The sequence below is a fragment of the Oncorhynchus keta genome, chromosome 26 (genome assembly GCF_023373465.1).
Source record: "Oncorhynchus keta strain PuntledgeMale-10-30-2019 chromosome 26, Oket_V2, whole genome shotgun sequence".
Lineage (NCBI taxonomy): Eukaryota > Metazoa > Chordata > Actinopteri > Salmoniformes > Salmonidae > Oncorhynchus > Oncorhynchus keta.
In genome coordinates, this window is record NC_068446.1 from 3,289,291 (window position 1) to 3,311,908 (window position 22,618).

A 22,618-nucleotide genomic window follows, 5' to 3' on the forward strand; every position below is an offset into this window, starting at 1 on the left:
CAAAGTCTGGAGGAACACATCAATCAAATCAATCACTGTATTTATAAAGCCCTCTTTTTACACTATCAGAGTGCGAACCAACAGGTCCAACAAATGAAGGACAGCGCCAGCAGCCAGCTTATCACACAGAAAACCTTTAGGTGTTACTTGTGTTAACCCCCCACCCAGTCTCACCGTCAGAGCGCTGAGCTCCATCCATGCTCCCTGGTAGATGGAGTTGAGTCTGAGCTGGTTGTGGCTGAGATTGATGTCCCTGAGCTTGGTCATGCCCTGCAGCGCCCCTTCTGGTATGGAGTTCAGCTGGTTGTCCTTCACCCGGAGGACCTGCAGGGAGCGGGGCAGGCCCAAGGGCAGGAAGTGGAGGGCATTCCCTGACAGGTCCAAGGTCACCAGCAGACGCAGCTTCCTGAATGCTGGATGATAATCAACATGGTCTCATTTAAATATGAAAAAATAGACACAAAAAACATTGTAGTTAAATGTAGTTATAACTTTACTGATTCCGTTAGGAAATTCTTTCTGTGTCATACAGCAGGCCCAAATATAGATATTCATATAGGGCTCCTGAATGGCGCAGCGGTCTAAGGCACTGCATCTTAGTGCTAGAGGCGTCACTACAGACCCCGGTTCGATTTCAGGCTGTATCACAAGTGGCCGTGATTGGGAGTCCCATAGGGTGGTGCACAATTGGCCCGGTGTTGTCCGGGTTAGGGTTTGGCCGGGGTAGGCCGTCATTGTAAATAAGAATTTGTTCTTAACTGACTTGCCTTGTTAAATAAAACAAATATAGACAGAAGTACTGTACAGTTCATCACAAACATGATATGTGTGCAAGAGACACATCGCCAACAAACTATCATGGTCCAAATACACCAAGCCAGTCGTGAAGAAGGCACGGTGTCTTGGTGTTCCCCCTCAGGAGACTGAAAAGATTTGGCATGGGTCCTCAGATCAGGCTTTCCTCAGACAGCTAATCAGATGGCTACCTGGACTATTTGCATTGTCCCCCCCTGCTGCTACTCTCTGTTTATAATCTATGCATAGTCACTTTACCTCCACCTACATGTACATACTACCGCAATTACCTCGACTAACCTGTGCCCCCGCACATTGACTCTGTACTAGTACCTTGTATATAGCCTCCACATTGACTCTGTACTAGTACCCTGTATATAGCCTCCACATTGACTCTGTACTAGTACCTTGTATATAGCCTCCACATTGACTCTGTACTAGTACCCTGTATATAGCCTCCACATTGACTCTGTACTAGTACCTTGTATATAGCCTCCACATTGACTCTGTACTAGTACCCTGTATAAAGCCTCGCTACTGTTATTTTATTGTCGCTCTTTAATTATTTGTTATTTTTTCTCTTTCTTATTTATTTATTTTTTACTTCAGTTTATTTGGGTAAATACTTTAACACTTGTTATTCTTAAAAATGCATTGTTGGTTAAGGCCTTGTAATTAAGCATCTTACTGCATTCATAGACACCGTGCTTCTACACCTGCATTGCTTGCTGTTTGGGGTTTTAGGCTGGGTTTCTGTACAGCACTTTGAGATATCAGCTGATGTACGAAGGGCTATATAAATACACTTTGATTTTATTTGATGTGATTTTTTTTGATGTGACAAATCAAATTTGATTTGAAGAGCCACATGTCACGGATCCCTCTGGAACTTTTATTGCCTATTCCCACTAATTGTATTTGTATATATGTGCCCTTTGTTTACCATGGTGCGGTCGATTATTGTTACAATGTCTGTTGGTGCGTGTGAGTACCTGTGCTGTGTGTTTTGGCTTTCAGTGCCATTGTGGTTTGCGCAGATGATTATGGGTCTCGTCCCGTGTGTTAATCATTGGGTACTTGTGTTATTTATTCGAGGTACTCCTCGCTCTTTTGTTTTGGGTTTCTACCATGTGTTTGTGTAGTGTTTGTTTGGTCTTCGTACCTGTGCCTTTACACGGCACGCTGAAATTCGGGTACAACATTTTTTTGGGGTAATTTGGGTACAAAAAAAAACAAACAACTATTATGCATTCCTGTGCCTGTCTCCCGAATCATTCATACCAGCATGATACCACATATAGTTCTACTGTAGATGTACAGTATTCATGTAGATGACAGCAGAGCAAAGTACAACAAAACATATCCATATACTCCATATGTGGTCCAGTCTACCTTCTCTGTGTAGCTTGGGGCTGGTGAGGCGGTTGTAACTGAGGTTGAGCTCGGTCAGGGAATAGAGAAAGACCAAGTCGTTGCGTTCAATCACGTTGATAGTGTTGTGAAGCAGCATGAGAGTCTTGGCTCGGCGGGGCAGAGCCCTGGGGACACGCTCCAGCTGGTTGTTGTACATGTGGAGGGTGTGTAGCTTCTTCAGGCCCTGGGGGGGAAGAGAAAACTCTTTCTTTGTAATTCTAATGGCATTTCATAGCACATTTCAGGATTCTCATTGCTCATTTAACAGACAAATAGATGATTATAATCATAACATCAAAACAATTGTGCCCAACTCTCTGTGGCGGTTCAACCTGACCGAACTAGCAGTCAGATCAGGCTTTAGAATATTTTTCATGGTCCTTCGAGCCATATACACCTGTGGTAATTCAACTGTCCGCACTATGTCCTCTATATAAGATTGAAGTATCTTATAGACTGGTCAACTGGCTGAGAGAGGAGAGGAGAGAGGAGAGGAGAGGAGAGGAGAGGAGAGGAGAGGAGAGGAGGATAGGAGAGGAGAGGAGAGGAGAGGAGAGGAGAGGAGAGGAGAGGAGAGGAGGAGAGGAGAGGAGAGAGAGGAGGCATTATATTGAAGTATCCCAGGTATCCTGCAGCACCTACCTGGAATGCAGCATGGTGTATGGAGCGGGAGTGGAGCTGGTTGTTGTGCAGCAGTAGGTACTCAAGGTTACGACAGGCTGTGAGAGCATCGCCAGGGATACTGTGGATACTGTTCCTCTCCAGGTGTAGCAATATCAGACTCCGAGGCAGACCCTGAGGAACCACACTCAGGTTGTTGTTGGACAGGTCCAGATACTCCAGACTGGTCAACTGGCTGAGAGAGGAGAGGAGAGAGGAGAGGGTGACATTATATTTGATACAGGAGATCATCACTTTATCTTTAAGCGGTCATCTTATCTTTCCATGAATAGACAAATCTCACTTTTCTCTCCCATTTTGACATTTTCTCAGAATGTACAAGTTCAACCTAATCTCTCACCATTGGCTTCTCTCTCTCTTCTCTCTCTCTCTTCTCTCTCTCTCTCTATTTCTCTCTCTCTCTCTCACTCACTCACTCACTCACTCACTCACTCACTCACTCACTCACTCACTCACTCACTCACTCACTCACACCACTCTATTCTCTCACATTCTCTCGCGGAACTGAACATGAGATCAATAGTCATACATCGAAAGTAACAAGTGGACACTAAACTCACCATTCCCTTATGTACCTTCTCAGAGTTTGCCGTGTTGTCAAGTCTATAGGTCTTTGTTTTGAATTGATGCACTCTGTAATAACCATTGACACATAATGGGCAACAGTGATAGTGTTCAACCTTGGATATATCGAATCAACTGCACTCAGGTGGAGTGACTGAATGACTCTGTCGAGCGTGTTTGTGTGTCTGCGTGTCCTACAATAAAAAGAGAGTAGTTTGTAGTTCGCAGCTAAAGTATATTTTTTAAAAAGAACCCTGCTGAAAGTCTTATCTACTGACTGAAACATTGGTTATAAGATATTATTATTATTATTATTAAGATCCAATCAATTGTTTGTGGAGTATTCAAGAACACCCGACACACTCTTCCTACTACAGTACGTGAGGGTGTCATAGTCCATGCCTTATATTTGCCTGCGTTGTAAAGTCTACAGTATAGGTCTTTGTTTTGAATCAATACCCTCGGGGTTTTAACGTAACGTGTGGCCTCAGATATGTCGAATCAACTTAGAAGAAGAGGAAGAATAGAAGAAGACAGCTGCACTGAATTGCTCTCTGTTGAGTGTGTTTTATTTGTTAGAGTGTCTTATTATACTACAAATTGATAGTAACAGGTCCTCCACCTGCAGGTCTTATCATCCATGCTGTACTAAATCAAATTCAATTGTATTGGTCACATACACCTGGTTAGCAGATGTTATCGCGAGTGTAGCGAAATGCTATTACAGTACTATTAAAATAGTACTATAGTAGTACTAGAATACTACTACAGTGCTACAACATTACCTGAAGGTCTCGTTGTCCATGCCTTCGTTGCTGAGCAAGTTGTTCTGTAGGTAGAGCTCTCTGAGCTGGGTCAGGCTATCAAAAACCCCTGATGGGATCTTCTCCAGCTTGTTACTCTGTTAACCAAGAAGAAGCACAGACACACAAGCAAGCATCACATATCATTATCACAGATAGGGAGTAATGGATTGCATGTAATCAGTTACATGTAATGGATTACAAAACAAAAAACAAAAAAAAACAGTAACCAACCTGTTATGTTACCAGCAAAAATATATAATATATATATCAGATTACAGATACTTTTGAAGAAAATTGATTCTTACTTCGAGGATTACTTGTAAATTCAGAAAGGATGTTTGCGAAAAACAGAGTCTACACCTTTCTGTTTTCTCAATGACATTCAAACCAGCATTGAAAAGGGGCGCAAGTTTAAGTTTGTTCCGCCTGAGAGAGTCACCACAAGTCAGAGACCACTACGATGACACACCACATGCGTTTGATGAATCACGGGAAAAAGAGCAGGAATGGGCTCTTGGGTTACAGCCTAAGCCAAGTCTTGCAATGGCGCGACTGCTGTCGGCATCTAAAGATTGTCCAACGTGAATAAAGTTGCCGGTATGGACGACAGAAGTGGTGCAACCTATGGGCGATATGGATATCACTTATTATCGATATCTACATAGCGCGTTGATGTGAATCATAGAGCTGCTCTCTCATTGAGCTCTTGGCCCCTTGCGGATTGTGGTTGTTGCTGTTCACGTATACATGAACAGCAACAGCGCCGTGGAAAAGTTTTTGCCCCCTTTTCTCTATTTTTGCTTATTTTTAATATTGAATGTTAGAGAGATCTTCAAGCAAAACTTATTAGTAGATAAAGGGAACCTGAGTTTACAAATAACAAAAACATGAAACACCAAAAGCAATTGCCCCCTTACACTCAATACCTGGTTAAAGTCCAGACCTAACCCCACTTGAAAGACTTGCCCCCTTACACTCAATACCTGGTTAAAGTCCAGACCTAACCCCACTTGAAAGACTTGCCCCCTTACACTCAATACCTGGTTAAAGTCCAGACCTAACCCCACTTGAAAGACTTGCCCCCTTACACTCAATACCTGGTTAAAGTCCAGACCTAACCCCACTTGAAAGACTTGCCCCCTTACACTCAATACCTGGTTAAAGTCCAGACCTAACCCCACTTGAAAGACTTGCCCCCTTACACTCAATACCTGGTTAAAGTCCAGACCTAACCCCACTTGAAAGACTTCCCCCTTACACTCAATACCTGGTTAAAGTCCAGACCTAACCCCACTTGAAAGACTTGCCCCCTTACACTCAATACCTGGTTAAAGTCCCGACCGAACCCCACTTGAAAGACTTGAAACGAGCAGTCGCTGAGTTAAAGCAGTTTTGCATGGAAGAGCGGGCCAAAATTCCTCCACAGCGACGTGAGAGGCTGATCAATAACTACAGGAAGTGTCTCGTTGGAGTCATTGCAGCAAAAGGTGGCACAACCAGTTATTGAGTGTAAGGGCGCAATTACTTTTTCACGCAATGGGCATTGGGTGTTGCGTAACTTTGTTTATGAAATATATGAAATAAGTGTGGCATTGTTGTGTTATTTGTTCACTCAGGTTCCCTTTATGTTATATTAGGTTTAGGTTGAAGATCTGATAACATTCATAAGTTCAAAGATATGTAAAGGTAGAGAAAAGTTGAAAAAGGGGCTAATTCTTTTTCACAGCACTGTATGTGTATTTAAACTGAATAATAGTTTAATTGAAGAAGTTTAAGATGCCTATCAATCATTGTTTTTGCGACCAGTGAAAAATGTGCTCTTGCAACAACTGCATAGTTCGGATCCCAGCCTATGGAATAAAGGTTTGAGGGAGTTACCTTCTAAACTACTCTGTGGTATTGTGCTCCATACTGTCAAAAACAAGTTTAATCTAAGAAGACCACGAATGGGGCTTTTATTGCTCAATCTAATTCGTGCTAATAAAAGAAAAAATCCATAGGCCTACCGGACACATGCTCAAACTTCTGTACTTTTAGAGATGAACTTGGCCGCATGAATGGGGAGTGAGCTCCAGGAAGACTTGCCCCTTATTGTGGTGAGGGCTGTAGACTCACCTTCAGATGGAGGCGGTAGATGGAAGAGGGCAGGCTCCTAGGGACGTAGCGGAGGAAGTTACTGGACATGACGAGAACCTCCAGGCTGTCAGAACCGTTCAACATGTTCTCAGGTAGCCCTGCATCTGTCAGCTTGTTGTCGTGGAGATACACTGACCTGGGGTGGTTGGGACATGGGGGAATGCATGAAATTAGTGGTCTGGCGTGGAGCAAAGGGGAAGGATAAGGGTGATTTGTTTTATTTTATGAATGAAGCAAAGTAATTAAATGCAATATAACACCTACAGCAACATAAGACCTTTCTACTGTGAAAATGTAATCCTCCTAGCCCAACCAACTACCTACCTGCCCACCCACCCACCCTCTCTCTCACACACACACACACACACACACACACACACACACACACACAACACCTGGTTACACACACACACACACACACACACACACACACACACACACACACACACACACACACACACACACACACACACACACACACACACACACACAGAGAGACTTTGACCGCTTACTTCAATCCTGGCTTCTGCCCAAATGTGTACGGGTAGATCTTTGTGAGTAAATTAGCGGCGAAATCAGCACTGACCAGTGAGGGAGGCAAGTGTTTGGGTGCTGTGGTGAGCTGGGAGGGGAAAAACAGAGGGAAACAGAGAGAGAGAGAGATATTATGTTACTCTCTTCTTTTGTTTTCTCCTGTTGTACTGACCACAAAATGACCTGTATGTGCTGGCAGTGAGGGGTAATTTACGCCACACAGACAATCATTCTCAATTGGCCTTGGAACATTGACGGATGAGTTAAAACAAATTAACACTTCAGTACATTTCATACCTGTTTCCCTCCCAAATTATGCCAAGAGGGAGATTCTGCATTGCTTGAAATGGCTATGACAGGAGAAATAGGAGAAACTACTACAGTGGTAGCGAGCTTAACTTGACACTCTTGGTTTCAAACGGGTTATTTGGCTGCCCGTATAGGAGAACCCTTTTTGGTTCCAAGAACAACTCTTTTTGGTTCCAGGTAGAACCATTTTGGTTCCAGATATAACCTCTGTGGAAAGGGTTCTACATTTAACCCAAAATGGCTCTACTTGGAACCAAAAGGGTTCTCCCTGGAACCAACAAGTGTTCTTCAAAGGGTTCTCATAAGAACCCTTTTAGGTTCTAGATAGCACATTTTTTTCCCTAAGAGTGTACATAGCATCATACTTTATCTGTCCCCTTTTCAACATGGTTTATGGATTAAAGTAAAATGGGTCTTTGAAGCTTGGTTAACTGTCTGCCACCTCTCCTGCTGGCAACAGCAGCACGGCTGGCAAGGATACAGCATCATAACAAAATAGAATAGAAAATAATATCAATTTCACACAGAATTGTACTCTGACGCACTAAGAATAAGAGATCCAAGGTTTAAGATCCAAGTAGGGAAGGAGAGGGAAAATGTTAATTATAGAACAAAAAAATACATGTCGGGGTCTCAACGACTGGAACGAAAGCCAATTCCTCCTTTGGTCGTCTTTCCTTCCAGTTCTCTGCTGCCAATGACTGGAATGAACTGCAAAAATCTCTGAAGCTGGAGACTCACATCTCCCTCACTAGCTTTAAGCACCAGCTGTCACAGCAGCTCACAGATCACTGCACCTGTACATAACCCATCTGTAAACAGCCCATCTATCTACCTCATCCCCATACTGTATTTATTTATTTATCTTGCTCCTTTGCACCCCAGTATATCTACTTGCACATTCATCTTCTGCACATCTACCATTCCAGTGTTTTAATTGCTATATTGTAATTACTTCACCACCATGGCCTATTGATTGCCTTAACTCCCTTATCTTACCTCATTTGCACTCACTGTATATAGACCTTTTGTTTTCTTTTGTTCTACTGTATTACTGACTATATTTTGTTCATTCCATGTGTAACTCTGTGTTGTTGTATGTGTCAAATGTCTATGCTTTATCTTGGCCAGGTCGCAGTTGCAAAGGAGAACTTGTTCTCAACTAGCCTACCTGGTTAAATAAAGGTGAAATAAAAAATAAAATAAAAAAAACGTACTGTTGAGAGTTACAATAGTATAATACACAAGGTGCAATTTCGAACATTTGGTTGTGCAGTTTTCCTTTTGTTCTGACAGTCACTAAATTAGCCCATGTTGACTGGTAAGTTTGTCTAGCAGCCAGCTATCTAAAACTGTAGTGGTTGAATTACAGAACGGCGCGCCCATTGATTGTGTTAGTGGACCATTCTATACACACGGGAAACTGTTGAGCATGAAAAACCCCAGCCATGTTGCATGTCTTGACACACTCAAACCAGTGCGGCTGGCACCTACTACCATACCCCCTGTTCAGAGGCACTTAAATATTTTGTCTTGACCATTCACCCTCTGAATGGCAGACATACAGTAATATAAGTTATAACTTATAAGTTTAAGTTACATTTTCTGATGGTTCTTTGACTTCTTTCAGCCATTTTGTTATTTTTTTATTTTTTTATTTCTTAGTTCAGAAAACAATTACACTTTGAAGAGAGACACTGCTTTAGCCTGAGTTATTACATATCTGTATTGCTTGTGAATTCTTGTGGATGCAGGACTTTGGTTGTCTCAACCTTAAGACCATCCATGTTTTTAAAAATTAGGATTCCAACAGGAGTAGAGCACATAAAGGTGTGAATATGGCTTCAGAGAGCTCCGTGATGACCTAGCAGTACTTTTAAATGAGCACAGCACACTATACTGTACGCTACTCACTCCTGGGAGACCCGATTATATATTAATGACGACCACAAGTGAAAACATGTACTGAAGAATGTTTAGATGGAACCATATTCCCCTTGTTCAAGTTATATCGCAATGACGGAGGAATCGTGATGTGTTGTTTTGTTGAATGTGTAAAGTCTATGTTTACGGCTGTGTTTAGAATTAATCACCTTGTTATTGGCCAAGTACAAGTAACTCAGTTGTTCCAGCACTGTAAATCCTTCATCTTCAAGGCCTGAATACACACAGACACACACAAACACACACAGACACACACAGACACACACAAACACACACAGACACACAAGAAAAATAGAACATGGAAAATGTTATTCAGACTAAAAACATATACAACACAGAAAATAAAGACCAGACTGATTTGTTTTAGTGAATAGACCTGGACAGCAGGGAAAATAAAGACCAGACTGATTTGTTTTAGTGAATAGACCTGGACAGCAGGGAAAATAAAGACCAGACTGATTTGTTTTAGTGACTAACCTGGACAGCAGAGAATATAAAGACCAGACTGATTTGTTTTAGTGAATAGACCTGGACAGCAGAGAATATAAAGACCAGACTGATTTGTTTTAGTGAATAGACCTGGACAGCAGGGAAAATAAAGACCAGACTGATTTGTTTTAGTGACTAGACCTGGACAGCAGAGAAAATAAAGACCAGACTGATTTGTTTTAGTGACTAGACCTGGACAGCAGAGAAAATAAAGACCAGACTGATTTGTTTTAGTGACTAGACCTGGACAGCAGAGAAAATAAAGACCAGACTGATTTGTTTTAACTAGACCTGGACAGCAGAGAAAATAAAGACCAGACTGATTTGTTTTAGTGAATAGACCTGGACAGCAGAGAAAATAAAGACCAGACTGATTTGTTTTAGTGACTAGACCTGGACAGCAGGGAAAATAAAGACCAGACTGATTTGTTTTAGTGACTAGACCTGGACAGCAGGGAAAATAAAGACCAGACTGATTTGTTTTAGTGAATAGACCTGGACAGCAGAGAATATAAAGACCAGACTGATTTGTTTTAGTGAATAGACCTGGACAGCAGGGAAAATAAAGACCAGACTGATTTGTTTTAGTGACTAGACCTGGACAGCAGGGAAAATAAAGACCAGACTGATTTGTTTTAGTGACTAGACCTGGACAGCAGGGAAAATAAAGACCAGACTGATTTGTTTTAGTGACTAGACCTGGACAGCAGAGAAAATAAAGACCAGACTGATTTGTTTTAGTGAATAGACCTGGACAGCAGAGAATATAAAGACCAGACTGATTTGTTTTAGTGACTAAACCTGGACAGCAGGAAAATAAAGACCAGACTGATTTGTTTTAGTGACTAGACCTGGACAGCAGGGAAAATAAAGATCAGACTGATTTGTTTTAGTGACTAGACCTGGACAGCAGGGAAAATAAAGACCAGACTGATTTGTTTTAGTGACTAGACCTGGACAGCAGAGAAAATAAAGACCAGACTGATTTGTTTTAGTGACTAGACCTGGACAGCAGGGAAAATAAAGACCGAGGGAAAATAAAGACCAGACTGATTTGTTTTAGTGACTAGACCTGGACAGCAGGGAAAATAAAGATCAGACTGATTTGTTTTAGTGACTAGACCTGGACAGCAGGGAAAATAAAGACCAGACTGATTTGTTTTAGTGACTAGACCTGGACAGCAGAGAAAATAAAGACCAGACTGATTTGTTTTAGTGACTAGACCTGGACAGAGAGAATATAAAGACCAGACTGATTTGTTTTAGTGACTAGACCTGGACAGAGGAAAATAAAGACCAGACTGATTTGTTTTAGTGACTAGACCTGGAAAGCAGGGAAAATAAAGGACTGATTTGTTTTAGTGACTAGTTACCTGGACAGCAGGGAAAATAAAGACCAGACTGATTTGTTTTAGTGACTAGACCTGGACAGCAGGGAAAATAAAGACCAGACTGATTTGTTTTAGTGACTAGACCTGGACAGCAGAGAAAATAAAGACCAGACTGATTTGTTTTAGTGACTAGACCTGGACAGCAGGAAAATAAAGACCAGACTGATTTGTTTTCAGACTAGAAACTGGACAGCAGGGAAAATAAAGACCAGACTGATTTGTTTTAGTGAATAGACCTGGACAGCAGGGAAAATAAAGACCAGACTGATTTGTTTTAGTGACTAGACCTGGACAGCAGGGAAAATAAAGACCAGACTGATTTGTTTTAGTGAATAGACCTGGACAGCAGAGAAAATAAAGACCAGACTGATTTGTTTTAGTGACTAGACCTGGACAGCAGGGAAAATAAAGACCAGACTGATTTGTTTTAGTGACTAGACCTGGACAGCAGGGAAAATAAAGACCAGACTGATTTGTTTTAGTGACTAGACCTGGACAGCAGGGAAAATAAAGACCAGACTGATTTGTTTTAGTGAATAGACCTGGACAGCAGAGAAAATAAAGACCAGACTGATTTGTTTTAGTGACTAGACCTGGACAGCAGGGAAAATAAAGACCAGACTGATTTGTTTTAGTGACTAGACCTGGACAGCAGGGAAAATAAAGACCAGACTGATTTGTTTTAGTGACTAGACCTGGACAGCAGGGAAAATAAAGACCAGACTGATTTGTTTTAGTGACTAGACCTGGACAGCAGGGAAAATAAAGACCAGACTGATTTGTTTTAGTGACTAGACCTGGACAGCAGGGAAAATAAAGACCAGACTGATTTGTTTTAGTGACTAGACCTGGACAGCAGAGAAAATAAAGACCAGACTGATTTGTTTTAGTGAATAGACCTGGACAGCAGGGAAAATAAAACACATATGATTAATCATCCTTTTAATTAGGTATACATTATTAATGGAGTGGATCTAGAAGAGGGCGGCAGCGTAGCCCAGTGGTTAGAGTGTTGGACTAGTAACCGGAAGGTTGCGAGTTCAAACCCCCGAGCTGACAAGGTACAAATCTGTCTTTCTGCCCCTGAACAGGCAGTTAACCCACTGTTCCCAGGCTGTCATTGAAAATAAGAATATGTTCTTAACTGACTTGCCTGGTTAAATAAAAGTAAAAAAAAAAAAAAAACTAGAACCCACACACCAGTTGAATCTATTTAGTTTGGTTCAATCAGCACACATTGTTGTTGTAGCTCTGGATACTAACCCAACAATACAACTATTTCCACCACTGGGCTTACTGCAGTCACTACTTCAACCTTTACTGAACAACCATGAAAAATACTTTTAGACAGCTGAAGCAAGCATACTTTTTAATTTTTGTTTCCACGTAATTTCAATGAAATTGCGTTGAAACTACATGAAATAGATTTAGAATTGAGGTCTGTGCCCAGTGGGCAGTCTCTTAGCCAGATTAATAAATCAAATTCAATTGCATTTGTCACATGCGCCGAATACAACTGGTGTAGACCTTACCGTGAAATGCTTACTTACAAGCCCTTAACCCCATTTTTCCCCCCAATTTCGTGATATATCCAATCGGTAGTTGCAGTCTTTTCCCATTGCTGCAACTCCATTACGGACTCGGTAGAGGCGAATGTCGAGAGCCATGCGTCTTCCGAAACACAACCCTGCTATGCCGCATAGCTTCTTGACACACAGCTCGCTTAACCCGGTAGCCAGCCACACCAATATGTCAGGATGCTCTCGATGGTGCAGCTGCATAACTTTTTGATGACCTGAGGACCCATGCTAAGTCTTTTCAGTCTCCTGAGGGGGAATAGGTGTTGTCGTGCCCTCTTTACGACTGTCTTGGTGTGTTTGGACCATGATAGATTGTTGGTGATGTGAACACCAAGGAACTTGAAGCTCTCGTCCTGCTCCACTGCAGCCCCATCGATGTGAATGGGGGCGTACTCGGCCCTCCTTTTCCTGTGGTCCACGATCAGCTCCATTGTCTTGATCACGTTGAGGGAGAAGTTGTTCTCCCTGCCAGGTCTCGGACCTTCTCCCTCCCTATAGGCTGTCTCGTCGTTGTCGTTGATCAAGCCTACAACCGTTGTGTCGTCGGCAAACTTAATGGTGGTGTTAGAGTCATGCTTGGCCACACAGTGGGGCGGTATGCGATTGGAGTGGATCTAGGGTTTCTGGGAGGACGGTGTTGATGTGAGCCATGACCAGCCTTTCAAATCACTTCATGGCTACAGACGTGAGTGCTACGGGTCAGCAATAATTTAGGCAGGTTACCTTGGCGTTCTTGGACACAGGTACTATGGTGGTCTGCTTGAAATATGTACAATTCCGTCAGGGACAGGTTGAAAATGTCATTGAAGACACTTGCCAGCGCATGCTCTGAGTACACGTCCTGGTAATCAGTCTGGCCCTGTGGCCTTGTGAATGTTGAGCTGTTTAAAGGTCTTACTCACATCGGGCTGTGGAGAACGTGATCACACTGTCTTCCTGAACAGCTGGTGCTCTCATGCATGTTTCAGTGTTTTTGCTTGCCTTAAAGCGCGCATAGAAGTAATTTAGCTTGTCTGGTAGGCTCATGTCACTGGGCAGCTCGCGGCTGGGCTTCCCTTTGTAGTCCGTAATATTTTGCAAGCACTGCCACATCCAAAGAGTGTCAGAGCTGGTGAAGTAGGCCCAAAGCAGGCCTAATACATCCATTTTCATATCAATATTAAATTATTCCTGGTTAATAATTAAGTACCTTACTTGCAAAAATAAAGGAAATTCACATGAGCACCACAATGCCTACTCCACCCATGCTCCACCAAGGCTTTCCAGCACAAAGCTTTGACCTACTACAGTAGCTTCATTGGTCTATTGTACTTCAAACAATGTGTTGGCAGGTTGCTTAGGATTCAAACTTCAAACTCAAACAGTCTAATTTATACTCTTAGAGGAGGTGTTCCCACAATAATGTGATTTATTTAATACTTTAACCACATACAAGTTTAAGTATTGGATTCTTCACACACCACACTAATCCCATTCCACTACCCTTTTGAGCTTTTTCTTTGGTGTAACGAGAGATGAACTGGCAATAATCTGGTGGCCTTTGATGGTTGCAATTGGCCATGTACTTTTTACATGTGGTTGTTTATCTACATTAGTTGAACTTATTTGTTTATTTGGATCCCCATTAGCTTTTGCAGCAACTACTCTTCCTGGGGTCCACAAAAAAAAACACAAAATACGGATACAATAATAGACAAGGAATGTCACACAAATTTTAAATACAACAATATACAAATAATTCAACAACAAAAAACAAGACAAATAATGCAACAAAAGAATGATGTGTCAGAGAGTGTCTGTGAGTGCGTGTGTTTGTTTTTTAATCAGTTTTAATGTCATTTTATTGGAGATGGAAGGGAATTCATGTTATTTTTGATACAGTAATAATAATTCTCATGAAAACTAGGAGAACCAGTTAATAATATAATAATAATATAATATATGCCATTTAGCTGACGCTTTTATCCAAAGCGACTTACAGTCATGTGTGCATACATTATACGTAATCTCTCGTCAATCCAATGTTATACCTAGGAGTTTACTTTCCTCAACTTGCTCAATGGTCACACCCTTTATGTATAACTCCTGTTGAGGTGTAGGTCTTAGAGAATGTCATAAACCAAATCTAATGCTTTAGGCTTTAGATGTATTTAAGACCCGTTTATTATTAACCAACCATTCTGGAACTGACTGTAACTCCTTATTTAGAATTGCATTGAGCTCACTGGCTTTGGGTGTGGACATGTAGAGTGTGGAATCATCCACATACATAGTCATTCTAGCTTCGTGTAAGACCAGTGGCAAATTATTTGTAAAAATAGAGAAGAGTAACGGCCCAAGGCAACTGCCCTGAGGGACACCGCACTGTACATATCTGATGTTAGAGAAGCTTCCATTGAAGAACACTCTCTGGGTTCTATTGGATGAATAACTCTCCAACCATGTGAAGGCCGGTGATGTAATGCCATAGCAAGTGAGTATTTTCCAATAACAATTCATTATCAATAACATCAAAGGCTGCACTGAAATCTAACAATACAGCTCCAACTATCGTCTTATTATCCTTGTATTTTAACCAATCATCAGTAATCTGAGTCAGTGCAGTACAAGTTGAGTGCCCTTCTCAATATGCATGTTGAAAGTCAGTAGTTAACTTGTTTTCTGAAAAATAGCATTGTATTTGGTCAAACACAATTCTCTCCATCAGTTTACTAAGAATAGGCAGCAAACTGATTAGGCGGCTGTTAGATTTTAGGTTCATCATAACAATTGTTTTTCCTTCTCGCCCACGCTAACTTGACCTAATTCAAAACAGCAATCCTTCTCTTTCATTATTTCATTATTATTGTTCAATGTTGTAATTTCCCTTCTGAGTCGTTCCACTTTACTAGTAAAATAATAATTGAAATGATTAGCAATATCGAAAAGTTTTGTTATAAATTACCCATCAACTTCAATGAACGATGGAGATTAATTTATTATTATTATTTATTTATTATTTAAGCTACAGTACTCCAAAGTATTTTTCCATAGTGTTTTATGTCATTTATCTTTGTTTGAAAATATAATTTCTTCTTCTTTTTGTTAAGTTTAGTCATAACATTTCTCAATTTACAGTATGCCAACCAATCAGCTGGGCAGCAGTTGGTGGTGTGCTGGTCACAAGTACTCATATATAGACTTACATGTACAGTATGCCAACCAATCAGCTGGGCAGCAGGTGGTGGTGTGCTGGTCACAGGTACTCATATATAGACTTACATGAAAGCAAGCTTTGCTTATATACTTACAAGACCATCCTGCTTGATTGAGCTGTTTTGTCTTGTAGTAATGTGGTGCCAGCCTGTATTTCCTTAACCCTTTACACTCATGGGAATTAGCCTATGGATAGGGCTAAATGTAGTAATGTGGTGCCAGCCTGTATTTCCTTAACCCTTTACACTCATGGGAATTAGCCTATGGATAGGGCTAAATGTAGTAATGTGGTGCCAGCCTGTATTTCCTTAACCCTTTACACTGATGGGAATTAGCCTATGGATAGGGCTAAATGTAAATGTTTCCTACAGAAGAAATATGAAATGCATAACCATGGTAACAATTGAAAGGGAACAGTTTCGAGATTATAGGAAAAGTATTGGACCAAATGTGAAGACACAACAATTCACCTGACAAGACTGAATCCAAACATTACACCGGTGACTTTCTGTGAATTTTAAATTAGCTGTACTTTTCGCTGCATTTGTTGATCACCAAATGTGAAAATACTCTGGATGCATTCAGTAACATGATAAGAATATTCTTGGATAATGTGTGGTAGGTGCAACACATAAAGGGTTTGAGTTAGAGGACTAACTGGTGTTTCCAAGTGGCCACACTTATCGCGTGTTATCTCCAGTTCCCAAGTCATTTCAATGCACTTTTATGACTCAAAGAAGAGTCTTTTCGATTACAAGGAGCTTTTCTGAGCTCTCCTAGCTGTGCCGTCGAGCAACTAGAGCAAACTCGCTTGTCGTTGTTTTGTTTGGAATTACAACCCTGAATCACTGACCTCACACAATTACTGTTGTTGTTTACACAATCCAAAAATGTACATTATAAATCGCAATCTGAGTCAGGTGTGTATAATTTGAAAGCCTGTTCTATTGCAACATGAGTAGTAAAGTAGAAGTTATAAAATACGATATTACACTGTTAGGCTTTCACAATGCAATTCAGGGAAACAGATAATTTTGGTGTGCATAAAAAGGAGTCATAATTGTGGTGTGCATAAAAAGGAGTCATAATTTTGGTGTGCATAAAAAGGAGTCATAATTTTGGTGTGCATAAAAAGGAGTCATGAGTGCATTCAGGTGCGTGTGCAACGGCAAATTCTCTTTACAAACAGACTCATTCTGTTCAGAACAACCCAGGGTAATTCTCTTTACGATAGACAAACAGACTCATTCTGTTCAGAACAACCCAGGGTAATTCTCTTTACGATAGACAAACAGACTCATTCTGTTCAGAACAACCCAGGGTAATTCTCTTTACGATAGACAAACAGACTCATTCTGTTCAGAACAACCCAGGGTAATTCTCTTTACGATAGACAAACAGACTCATTCTGTTCAGAACAACCCAGGGTAATTCTCTTTACGATAGACAAACAGACTCATTCTGTTCAGAACAACCCAGGGTAATTCTCTTTACGATAGACAAACAGACTCATTCTGTTCAGAACAACCCAGGGTAATTCTCTTTACGATAGACAAACAGACTCATTCTGTTCAGAACAACCCAGGGTAATTCTCTTTACGATAGACAAACAGACTCATTCTGTTCAGAATAACCCAGGGTAATTATCTTTACAATAGACAAACAGACTCATTCTGTTCAGAACAACCCAGGGTAATTCTCTTTACAATAGACAAACAGACTCATTCTGTTCAGAACAACCCAGGGTAATTCTCTTTACGATAGACAAACAGACTCATTCTGTTCAGAACAACCCAGGGTAATTCTCTTTATGATAGACAAACAGACTCATTCTGTTCAGAACAACTAAGGGTAATTCTCTTTACAATAGACAAACAGACTCATTCTGTTCAGAACAACTAAGGGTAATTCTCTTTACGATAGACAAACAGACTCATTCTGTTCAGAACAACCCAGGGTAATTCTCTTTACGATAGACAAACAGACTCATTCTGTTCAGAACAACCCAGGGTAATTCTCTTTACGATAGACAAACAGACTCATTCTGTTCAGAACAACCCAGGGTAATTCTCTTTACGATAGACAAACAGACTCATTCTGTTCAGAACAACCCAGGGTAATTCTCTTTACGATAGACGAACAGACTCATTCTGTTCAGAATAACCCAGGGTAATTCTCTTTACAATAGACAAACAGACTCATTCTGTTCAGAACAACCCAGGGTAATTCTCTTTACGATAGACAAACAGACTCATTCTGTTCAGAACAACTAAGGGTATGACACCATGTCATCTTGTAACTGTACATCAAACATAGTGATCATAAACGTTGACATTGTATATGATATGAGTTTTATGGTAGCTAATTTCCCTCCAACATTGGACACCCCCTAACTTCGGACACTCTCTAGCAGTTAGAGGATTAAATCACCTGGAGATCAACATTTAAATGGACTGGAAAATAACGGTAAGTTTTGCGACTGAAGACACCCTTCTAGCTAGCTGACCACCAATTTTCATTGCAATTTATGTTACTTAAGTAATATATATTACATGTACTATATATATATACACATTTAGTGGGACACGCTGTATATTGCAAAATTCGACAGCGCAACAGACCATACATCATTTAATATCCAACGATTTACCTCTGAAATATAGCTAACAGAATTCACTAGTTTTGGAATTGTTAGTTAGATTGCTTGTTGGTTATCACTGCATTGTCGGAACTAGAAGCACAAGCATTTCGCTACACTCGCATTAACATCTGCTAACCATGTGTATGTGACAAATACGATTTGATTTGATTTGATTCGATTCGATTTTATTTGATTTGAACAGAATTCAGGCAAGTATAATTTGTTTTTCATTGGAAGGCTAGCGAACTAGCGAACTAGCCAACTAGCGAACTAGCCAACTAACGAACTAGCCAACTATCTAGTAAACACTTCAGAGACGAGGTTGGTGTCTCTTTCTTTGGAACATTTCTCATTCCAATGTGAGACTGTGTTTTCCATTGATCCTTCCCACTTTAGGACACAGGCCCTGATTGGTCGATGACAAGAGAGTGTCTGTCTGCTCCCCAGTTGCAGGATAGCCCTGTAAGAGAAAGAGCCTCTGTTTGATCCAAAATAGTATGGTGGCCAATAACTGGAGACCGTATGCCGATAATACAGACATATTTATTTTGCTAAACCGCTAAAAAAAAACGTTAAAAAGCTGATAGTAGTCGTATTTCCACTGAAATTTCAAACATGCTAATTGCTAACCCGTTAGCTAACATTTTTACGACACCAATAATGATAAAACATTGATGGCTTGATCACAAGATAATACTGTTGAAGGTAATATATTTCTTAAACACGGTTGAATATGCCGATAATATGGGGTGCTACGCTATGGAAATGTGAAGTGCACATTAGGCTTGCTTGGATGACGTCAAAGCAGTATTTATTATAATCCTCAACCTCTCATCTTTCAAAGTAAATAGAGTCCTCTTAACTCACAGCATTTCCCTTCCCTTAGACAACAAAACATTTTCTAAATAATTGTACCATCTAAATCGCTATGAAATATATTTTCAATAACAAAAAAATATAGTTTTTACAGCTGGTTGAAGCTGGTGGACCAAAAAATACTTTAAATACTTTCCTTAAGAAGTTTTTTTTATGGGTATCTGGTACTTTACTTTTACTTCCACTCCACTACATTCCTAAAGAACATATGTACTTTTTACCCCGATACACTTTCTCTAACACCCAAAAGTACTTGTTACATTCTGAATGCTCAGGGAGGGCAGCAATATGGTTCAAATTTACGCCCCTATCAATGTAAAGAGTTGTCAGCCCTACTGCCTCTGATCTGGAAGACGCACTAAACACAGATACTGTGTTTGTAAATTATGTCTGAGTGTTGGATTTTGCCCGTTTGTCCTTCAATTTAAAAAATAAGAAGATTGTGCCGTCTGGTTTGCTTAATATAAGGAATTTGATGTAGAATTGACTTATACTTTTTACTTAAGTATGACAATTTAGTATTTTTTCTGCCACTGTACTTAAGTACATTTATAACCAGATACTTTTAGAGTAAAGTATTATTTTACTGAGTTACTTTCACTTGAGTAATTTTCTATTAAGGTATCTAGAACTTTTACTCAAGTATGACAATTAAGTACTTTTTACACCACTGCCAGCTTCAAACAGCGGATTTGGTCTACCAGCTTATTTCTTGTTATTAAAAATATATTTCACAGCGATTACGATGTGACAATGATTCCCTACACTATTCGGTACTTGTTTTCTCACATAAACTGAAATTGAGCGAAAAGTGTAGAATTTTTGTTTCCAGCAATTTCCACTAGATAACACATCCACAAATCAGAACAGCTTTCCCAGTATGACAACAGCTGCCACTCCGGCGGAAGAAATCAATAAGCGAATATCACAGCCAATCACAACAATGGAGGATAAGTAATACTGTTAAACACTATCATTCCACTATTAACACCAGATATATCATGTATTTTTGTTTGTTTGTTTACAATGCAAAAAAAATATATAATAAAATACTAAGTGTAGCACCTTTAACTGCATATACAGAACTATCAACAACAACACGCATGCCAGTCTTTTTCCTGGTTGTTGAGAGATTAACCACTTCTCTTCTAGTTTTCATGAGAAATATTACTGTGACGGAAATTCTATGTTTGCATAATCGGCAGGTAGCCTAGTGGTTAGAGCGTTGGACTAGTAACCGAAAGGATGCAAGATTGAATCCCCGAGCTGACAAGGTAAAAATCTGTCATTCTGCCCCTGAACAAGGCAGTTAACCCACTGTTCCTAGGCCATCATTGAAAATAAGAATTCGTTCTTAACTGACTTTTAAAATTAAATCAGATTCAGTTCAGACACCCATACATATGCCACAAGTCCAAAACAAATTCATGGCAACACACAGAGCCACTCCCTTCCATCTCCAATTACTCAAGCAAACAGCAAAATGACCTTTAAAAAACACATTAAACAACAACTCATTCATTTAATTAGGCAAGTCAGTTAAGAACAAATTCCTATTTACAATGGTGGTCGACTGGGGAAGAGTGGGTTAACTGCCTTGTTCAGGGGCAGAACGACAGATTTGACCTTGTCAGCTAGGGGATTCGATCCAGCAACCTTTCAGTTACTGACCCAACGCTCGAACCACTAGGCTACCTGTCGCCCCCAAAAAACAAATGGAAAGGCGTTGGACTGTGCGGAGACACACAAACACACAGGCACACTCTAATGCACACAATTATTTTGTTGTATTGTTTTTATTTTGTGTCGTGTTGTTTATATATCGTTTTATTTAAAATGTGTGTGACTGTCCTCATCTATCGGTGTATCAATGTTTTGTGTTTTTTTGTGGACCTCAGGAAGAGTAGCTGCTGAATCTGCAAAAGGGTTTAGAATAAATGAACAAACCAGTAAAATAGCTGGAGGCTCCGATTTGACATGGACCTAGACAGTGAATGCCAGAGAGAACAGGACGCTAACAGACACTAACAGAGCTCCCACAGTTTGTCGTCAACCAATTGAACAACTTACAACCATACTAAATGTCTGTCTGTCTGTCTGTCTGTCTGTCTGTCTGTCTGTCTGTCTGTCTGTCTGTCTGTCTGTCTGTCTGTCTGTGTCTCCCCTAGCTACTTTCAGATCTCTGTCCCCTTAAGTCCTTTGTTATTTTCATTTGATTCTCTCTAAGTCCCCCTGTCTGGTTTACCTTGCATGGTCAGACTAATGTTTGTCTGTCTGCCACTTTCTCCCTTGGCTATTTACCTAGCTCTCTCCAAGTCTCTGTCTGGTTTACCTTGCTCTCTCCGAGTCTCTGTCTGGTTTACCTAGCTCTCTCTCAGTTTCTGTCTGGCTTACCTAGCTCGCGGAGTCAATCACCACCTTCCGGAGACACCTGAAACCCCACCTCTTTAAGGAATACCTAGGATAGGATAAGTAATCCTTCTCACCCCCCCTTTAAGATTTAGATGCACTATTGCAAAGTGACTATTCTACTGGATGTCATAAGGTGAATGCACCAATTTGTAAGTCGCTCTGGATAAGAGCGTCTGCTAAATGACTTAAATGTAAATGTCTCTCTCTAAGTCTCTGTCTGGTTTACCTAGCTCTCTCTCAGTCTCTGTCTGGTTTACCTAGCTCTCTCTAAGTCTCTGTCTGGTTTACCTAGCTCTCTCTCAGTTTCTGTCTGGATTACCTAGCTCTCTCTAAGTCTCTGTCTGGTTTACCTAGCTCTCTCTAAGTCTCTGTCTGGTTTACCTAGCTCTCTCTAAGTCTTTGTCTGGTTTACCTAGCTCTCTCTCAGTTTCTGTCTGGTTTACCTAGCTCTCTCTCAGTCTCTGTCTGGTTTACCTAGCTCTCTCTAAGTCTCTGTCTGGTTTACCTAGCTCTCTCTAAGTCTCTGTCTGGTTTACCTATCTCTCTCTAAGTCTCTGTCTGGTTTACCTAGCTCTCTCTCAGTCTCTGTCTGGTTTACCTATCTCTCTCTAAGTCTCTGTCTGGTTTACCTAGCTCTCTCTCAGTCTCTGTCTGGTTTACCTAGCTCTCTCTAAGTCTCTGTCTGGTTTACCTAGCTCTCTTCAAGTCTCTGTCTGGTTTACCTAGCTCTCTCTAAGTCTCTGTCTGGTTTACCTAGCTCTCTCTAAGTCTCTGTCTGGTTTACCTAGCTCTCTCTAAGTCTCTGTCTGGTTTACCTAGCTCTCTAAGTCTCTGTCTGGTTTACCTAGCTCT

At 40.7% G+C, this 22,618-nt stretch overlaps 1 protein-coding gene across 2 annotated transcripts in view; it reads right to left on the minus strand.

Moving 5' to 3' along the window:
- Positions 1-22,618, minus strand: part of LOC118358612 (podocan-like) — a 33,876-nt gene that overhangs the window by 6,524 nt on the left and 4,734 nt on the right. For both annotated transcript variants that reach the window (XM_052480056.1, XM_052480057.1), the window contains exons 5-12: positions 9,332-9,396; positions 6,908-7,017; positions 6,375-6,531; positions 4,239-4,354; positions 2,851-3,064; positions 2,188-2,392; positions 175-413; positions 1-6 (exon numbers count right to left, since the gene is read on the minus strand). The exon at positions 1-6 is cut by the window's left edge and continues 143 nt beyond it. In XM_052480056.1, coding sequence (XP_052336016.1) covers positions 1-6; positions 175-413; positions 2,188-2,392; positions 2,851-3,064; positions 4,239-4,354; positions 6,375-6,531; positions 6,908-7,017; positions 9,332-9,396 — 1,112 coding nt within the window. The remainder of the gene's footprint in view (positions 7-174; positions 414-2,187; positions 2,393-2,850; positions 3,065-4,238; positions 4,355-6,374; positions 6,532-6,907; positions 7,018-9,331; positions 9,397-22,618) is intronic.